Source organism: Corvus cornix, chromosome Z (assembly GCF_000738735.6).
Source record: "Corvus cornix cornix isolate S_Up_H32 chromosome Z, ASM73873v5, whole genome shotgun sequence".
In the NCBI taxonomy this organism is placed as follows: Eukaryota; Metazoa; Chordata; class Aves; order Passeriformes; family Corvidae; genus Corvus; species Corvus cornix.
In genome coordinates this window covers 10,108,036-10,115,719 of record NC_046357.1, presented here as the reverse complement: position 1 = coordinate 10,115,719, position 7,684 = coordinate 10,108,036, and the positions used below count along the sequence as shown (strand labels likewise).

Here is a 7,684-nt window from a genome sequence, read left to right as displayed (position 1 = left end):
GTGTCAGGTTGTACCTTCACTCTGTCAGTTTGACAGTGTTTTCTTTTACCTTTTTCTTCCCCTTTTCTTTAATTTCCATTAAATTGTTATTCTGACTTGGTGCCTCCCACTGGTTTGTTTTCAAACTAGTACAAGGCTACAGAGAGAGAACTCAAGAGAGGAAGGGAAGTTGGGTAAGAAGTGAGGTGACACATGGTTGCTGTAGGAGATGAGTTTTGCAGTACCTGCCTTCAAGGTTTCCAAAATTACAAGGTCTCTAAAGCAGGCGAGGTGTATCTCAGTGTAATACCTAGTGTCAGTGAACAGCACATAAATCAGTGACTAACCACCAGCATTTAGAAAACTGATTGCAAATGGAGCTTTCTAAGTGACTGGCACTTAGTGTGTCTTTAATGTGTGTCCGACGCATCTGCAGCAAGGTGTTGATGGCAGGATTTTCTTAATAATCATTTTGGACTTAGCAACTGTTCTTTGTTGTGACCATCTGAACTCATTTGGGGCTCACAAAGCAAACCTCTCTGCTGCTCCTGTTTCTCCCCTGCAATGTTTTGGGGAGATTTTGTGTAACTTTTTAATGATAACTTGAATGAGGGCAGTTGGAAAACTCTTCATGTGTTGTGTATAAAATATTCATAAGCTCCTGACTTTAACTGCATACTGGAGAGCTCCTAGAGGAGAAGGAAGTGTGTTCCTGTAAATGGTATGTAAGACCATTTCCTGACTGACCTATATGTCTATGATTGTTTTAAAGGCTCATTAGATCTTTCCTTATTGATAGTGCCTATTAATCTTTTGTTAATCTAAATAAAGCATGAAAACTATATTCCTTCTGCATGAATGGCACTCAGGGGAATGAGCCCCTCCTCGGCATAGTATTGTTAAAAGTCTATGCTTTTATCAGAAATGAAGTCTTCTTAGGAATGCTGAAGACTGCAGTAATTCGGGAGACCTAGTAGTTAACTTGAATGTTTGGGCTTGGTTTTTTCCTGTCAAGAAATGTAAAAAATCACGTCTTCCCTCTAAACACCTGTATGGTCATTTGAAAAGACTGGTTTTTGAAATGTCATTGGAGGAACATGGGAAACAAGCCAAATGTGAAAGGCCCATTTTTTAATAGCATTCAAACTTCAAGAATATCTCAGGAGCCTTTATTTCAAGTACTGTAAAGTACTTCAAGTGTTCTGTCTGTGACCCTTCCCTATCTAAGCTCTGAAGTTCAGGGTTGACAGCACTGGGTTCTTAGAAAGACAAAACACGTGTCAGAGAAAGTCAAGTTCAGCAGAGGATACATAATGTAAATCACTTTTGGCAGTCTGTAAAAAAAAAAAAAAATTTCCTCTATAAATCTGTCCACTGTGATTTTGAATATGATTGTTTTGTCCAAATCTCCTCTGCAGTAGTAAAATAATGATTAGTCTGAAGGGTTACTTCTGGCCACCCAGAGATGATGTTGATTGAGATGATCAGATCTTTTAGGTTCACAGCCAGATGACAGAAATAAAAGCTGAAGGAAAATATGTATTATTCCCTTAAGCCCAGCTCACTTCTGAGTCATGAGCGTCTCCCATTTGTATGTTCTCTGGTGTTTTGTTCATCCTAGTGCTGAATTGCCAGTACTTCTGGAGGTGGGGGTGTGTTTTTCCACTGTTGACTTAATTCCATCAGTCTAATATCATTGACATGATCTCTTCTTTTGTTTGGTATTTTCATCATCCTCAATTTCAGATAAAGTCAAGATGCGTCCAACTCAGCAACTTTCCCATTTTGGGAAGAACTTCAGATACTCCCTATTTGTAATTTACAGCTGTGTCACATACATTTCCTTTCATGTGCAGGAATCCAGCCAGCATCCAAAGCACATATGTCAAGTCATGGCTGTGAGAACTGCTTGTTACTCTGATTTGCTGATTGGGTTTTTTTTTCAAATAAAACTTGTTTGTAAATTTGCAGGACTTTTAAATGATCTATCACAATACTGGCTTCATTTCTGACCATTAGGAGTGGAGAATGTTGCTTTACAAATGTTATTAAAAGGACAATGCTCGTAGGAGTACTAGAACTTTGCTTAAGAGGGGAAAGAACTATTGTCACAGTGATTTTCCTTTTGAAACCCACACGAAAGGATGTTCTTACAAAAGCATTACAAAATTGCATAGACTCATGTTCTTTTTAGGTTTGAGGATAAAAGGAGGAGAAAACAATACTTTTGATTCCTCTCTGGTTTGATTTTTAAATTTCACTGGTTCATTTCTAGTTTGTCAATATCATGCTTGTTCTGTCTTTACCTCAAGTCTTCTGCTGCCCTTCCCTGCCTTCCTCTCATACCCACTTCTTCCCCTCTTGTGCTTTTCTTTCCAAACATGTCATTTTTTCATCCTTCTTCTACGTCTTTGTCCTCCTTTTTCTTTCTCTTTTTCTCTCTGTTTTGGCTCTGTTTCTCTACTCCCACTGCAGGTGTTAGCTGTGCTGTAGCTTTTCCTTTGTTAAAGGAAGTTCTGTATTGTTCTCAGGCTGGCACTTGTGCTGTTTGCTTTCCTAACAAACACCACTGTACAGGTGTTTGCTGCTGCCTGGTTTTGCGAAGTGTGCTCCACAGTGCCCTGCCCATTGTGAGCTCCATGCCCCAGACACCTCCACTAGGCTCTGGGGCTCAAGACTTGGTTCCTCCTTGTGCCCTGGTCAGACCAAGACCTGGCTACCCTTATCCGGTTCCAGTAGCTGCCGTAGTGCTGTCAAAGTGCCCCCTCCACACATCTTCTTGTTTATCGGAAGGGAGCTAATGTTAAAACAAGGGAAGTGAGTTGCAAAATTTAGGCAGGACCATTAAGATATGCCCTAGAGTGACTTTTCATTAAGTTTTGTCAAGTTGCAGTTCTTAACCTGGGTTCACACCTGACAATCTAACTCCCTATGTCCTCTGAGTGCTTTTGACTTATAGTTTGGGAAGGTGTTTTAGCCTGGATTGGGAATGCTGGGTTGAATTTAGCTTGCCTTTCTAGAATGCTTGTCTTTCTAGTGCTGGTTCTGAGCACCAGTCTCTGGTAGTTTGGGAGGGGCCACATCTCAGCAAGGATAACCCCTCATCGTTGCATGGTGGGGAGCAATGTATTTAGTTTTAGACAGCTGCTAACTCTGAGCTGGGCTTCAGACAAGAAATTGCTAGTACATATGCAGGAGAAAGAAGAATGTTGAAAATTTTTTCAGTACTGTAGAATTTGTTTGGACTTGCTTCATGCCCATGGAGAAGGACATGAAAGACCTTTTGTGGTATTTGCTAATTGCACATTCTATTTGCCCACGGGACCTCATTTGTGCTTTCATATTTCCTCATATGCCCTACCACATAATGCTAGTCAATACTGAACATCTCCAGCAATGGCTGTAACAGATAAAAACATTACACATTATTATTTTTGTACATAATTTCTTGAAAATGTCATTTCAATTTAAGTTACAACTATGTAAGCAATTAAGAGAGAATTGGAAATGGGTTTTTTTACATTAACTGCCTTTCATTTACAGATACCATGACCTTTGGCTTTGCTTCTCTTTATTTGTTGTATATGAAGGCAGGCCAGTAGATGGGGCTTGCCTGCAACAGAAATCACTTGATTCTACCAGTGCACATGGGAGGGCATGATTTGAAAAGCACATAACAAGTGCCATGGACATGACACATGTGCACATCCTTTCTGCTCCCTGTACTGTCTCATGGGCAATGGTACCAAGTAACGCTGCATGATTGCTATTTCCCTCAGTCCTGAGCTTTATTTACTTAGTTTTTGTGTACTACCCTTATGGACCACATCAATGAGCCATGTTGATTTCTGTTCTGTGGATGCTTAGTAGCACAGGAAGTGTGGGAAACCAGCACAGCCGTTGGACTTCTATGCTACGGAATAAGATCTGCTTCTGCAGGCTTTTATGCTTTTAACTACATCAGTCTCACTTGACAAAAGACAGAAGTTTTTTTCTGAAAGAACAGCCTGAATAGTTATCTGTTTTTCAGGGATGCCTACATAATGTATTTCAAAGTAGCAGTCACCAAATTAGTCTTCAACGCAGAGGTAAACACTTATTCAACTTTCATACTTCTAAGCAAAACACCTGAATTTATCATGAACTATTAAAATATTTAGACTTACTCCATGGGCAAAATATTCTCCTATGCAGCATTTCCATTCTGTTTTCACTGTAATACAGCATATTTGAGTTATTAAGCTTTGCTTTGTTTCTGTCAAGTATTTCATACAAAAGGATCTGATTTATTACTGCTATGAAAGAAATTTTATTCTTTCCCCAAAAAAGAATAAAGAACTTGTTGGTCCTTTATGGGCAGGTTTTACTTAGGGCAAAAACTGGGTCAGGTTAGCAAGCAGCCTGATGAAGAAGCAACCTAGTTGTTGTCTCCCTGTACTGAATCTCCCACTCTCTGTATAGGATGTCTGACAATTTATTAGTACTAGATTGTGCCTATTTAAAATATCATCCACTGACACCAAATGTGGTTCATTTTGCTGCCCAATTTAAACAAATTAGAATTTGCTGGTAGCATAGAAATCAACTGGCTCTTATTAAGTGATGCAGCCTTTGATGAGCTTGGTGGGCTCAGGAGAAAGACCTAATTGACAAAGCATTTACTGCCAATGTACAAATTCGAGTTACAGGAAATAGTACTGCAACTCTTCATAGCTGCTTTCAGTGTTAAATGTAACGAATTCCCTTCCTTATATTGCATTTCCACCTTTTTCTATTGCGCTCTAGCAGTGACACATTGTATGTGCTTTCAGAGTGGATTATATGAAGAGATGTGCTGTTGCGTAAGGTTTCATCTATCACTGATTTGCGTATTGGGACATGTCATACTTCTGTAAGTTTAACTTAGCTGTAAGTTTGACTGGTACAGGATGTTCTGATAATGGATAATTCTATGTATACCTTCAAAAATTCACAACCAGAAACACCTCCTTTTGTTCAACTAAAGTACAGCGCCTTTTTTTCATTTTCTGTTTAATTAGATTGGTTTTTATGAATCAGTCATATCCTCAGTATTATTTCACCTACCAAGGTTCCACACTAGTAAGTGGGACATTTCTGTACAACTTTTGTACTCCTCCACCGTTGTCCCTGCAGAAGTACTAGAGGTCTGGTACTCCTCTGGCAGTAGGACTTTCCCCAAGATGATGATAAACTGTTTTGCTAGACCCCAGTTACACATTTCAGTTCTTTACTCTTCCACTTGCAGCTCCTTTTAAAATTTTATTTCATTAGATGGACTTTTAAGGAAGGGAGGGAAGGGAGAAGAAAAAGGAAAGAAAAATGGAAATTCAATCTCTAAAGGAATTAGCTTTCTGACACTTTTTTCCATGTTTTTTTCCCTGTTGAATTGGCATATTTGGTCAAGCCATTATCTTGAATAAAGCAAGTGGTTTTATTAATGACAGCTTGACTGGAACTTACTGGATTAGATAGGAAAAGAGCAAGTGTGCATCCATGCTTTGTTTTGCTCTTCTTTGTTTTGCTCTTCTAGTCTATTTAAAATCTCGGTTTGACAGCCTTTACCTTCAGTACCCTGCTGCCTTTTTGCCTAAATGCATTCACCTGAGCTATTGCTTACAGTTATCACATTCTGGGACAGTTTGTTCAGATGGAGCTCACACAGGGTCCTGCACAACGCTGATAACTGACTGGTGTGGGAAACAAGGAATTCATGAGCTCTACTCCAGGAATGCCAAGACTTACACAAGTCAATATGTTAAAGTTTTCTTCAGTCAGTCACAAAACTTGTGGTTTTGAAGGCTGGAAACTTGACACAGAAACTGGAAACATTTATCATAAGATAATATTTCTTTCAAAGAGTCATAAAATTAAAATATATGTATTGCTATAAACCGGTTAACCGGGAATACTGAATCCCAAACAAAAATACTCCCTGTTCAAAAATTCTTGCGTCTGTTGAAGGAACATCTATAAGAGAAAGAATTAACAGTCCTATCATGATGAAGTGGAAAAGAGAGACTTAGGGATACACTCCTCTGACGTTAGGATGTAAGTGACCAAGTCTTAATTTGTTTTCTGCATTGGTAATCCTCTCCATTGCAAATTATGCCATTCTGGCTGTGTTATTATCATTTTCCTAAAAGAGTTTGTACATCTGAAAGTGTCCATAAAGCTGGTAAATTCCAGAGAATTGATTATTAAGACATTGTAGGGCCTATATCTAAGATTCTGCTGGACCTCTCAAAATCTAAGTGAAGTTTTATTTGATTCAGTTCATTCCATTATGTTAAAAATTGACAGCATTACTTAATTTACCCCAAGAGATGAGAACATGGCTCTGCATGGTCTTTAAATATTGTATATTCTAGCTATAAATACAGCTATAAATACATCAACAAAAATATTGTAATTTAGGGGAGTTTTCCAGTATATAATTTTCTCAAATTCTTAATCTGTTACAGTAAAAATAACTATATATGCATGTAGCTAAGGATAGAAACAGGAAAAGCCATGTTCTTCCTTCCACACTATCTGTTTATAGAAGAAGGGAGAGACACATATCTTCCTGATTATAGGTATTATGCAATTGAGGTAATTTCATTCATGTCTTTGAAGTAAAGGCAGAAATTTTAATTCATTCTTCTTTCTTCTGTTTTTTTCTTCTGTTTATCTTTCTTTGTTTTGCTTTTATATAAGTATTTGATTTTCAATTAAATAAGAAAATTCAAGTTTGAAAGCTGGAACACACTTTTTAAAAGTATAAATATAATGCTATTGTTGAACCTTTTATTCTTTTACTTTGGATTTATGTTATGACAATTTGTAGTTTCGTGATCATGTGCTGTTTCTAACAAAGACATCTACCACATGAAAACTGTAAAACTTCTGGTCAATCCCAGAAGCACTTTGGAGTTTTGCCAAAGCTGTCAAACATTGAATACCATACCAGAAAATTCAGGCACAATAGTAAAAATATTCTGGTTTAATATTTTTTGAAAAAAGAACAGTGCCATTTTCTTCCACTTGTAGCAACAGTTCATTTCAAAATTTTTTTCAGCTTTAAAAAAAACTTATTTAAAGTTGAGTGAAATAGAACATGCTGGCTAAGGAAAAAAAAAGCCAACTTTGTTTAAATCTTTCTAATCAAACTTCAGTTATCTTAGGATGGCAAGATGAATTCTCAATGCTTTGGGGAGGCAGAGGAGGGGACGGGAGGGCAGGAGGTTTAATCTAACCAGGTTGTGAAATATATTTGCTCAGGCCTTTTTTATTGTTCAAAATGTACAATTGTATGGAATGAGCAAAACAGAAATTCATAATACTCATGTATTAGTTACTGTCTGATGTGGATGCTTGGCAGTGTATAATATAGAGCACACAATTTAAACCTTTGAGCCCAAGAAACACAGATTGTTCAGGCATGGCTGTGTCTGTCTGAGCCATAAATAAAGGAGTCAACGTTCAGGAAGGCCACAATATCCTCTTATGTAGGAGGAAGTGCATAGTGCTTGTGGATGACTGTATCTCAATGCTTTTTCTGACTTTGAGGGTAAATATCTTATATCAAGTACTAACACAGAATCACAGAACGGTTTGGGCTGTAAGGCGCTTGTAAAGATCCTCTAGTTCAATCCCCTGCAATCAGCCAGGACATCTTCAACTAGACCAGGTTGTTCAGAGCCTC

At 38.0% G+C, this 7,684-nt stretch overlaps 1 protein-coding gene across 7 annotated transcripts in view; it reads left to right on the top strand.

Moving 5' to 3' along the window:
* The window catches only part of GHR (growth hormone receptor), a 160,948-nt gene that overhangs the window by 135,896 nt on the left and 17,368 nt on the right, over positions 1-7,684 (top strand). Inside the window, exon 1 of one of the 7 annotated variants that reach the window (XM_019283334.1) lies at positions 4,843-4,870. The exons of the other annotated variants lie outside the window; for them this stretch is intronic. Coding sequence (XP_019138879.1) covers positions 4,858-4,870 — 13 coding nt within the window. The 5' untranslated portion in view covers positions 4,843-4,857. Of the gene's footprint in view, positions 1-4,842; positions 4,871-7,684 lie in introns of those variants that run through there. 7 annotated transcript variants of the gene reach the window in all.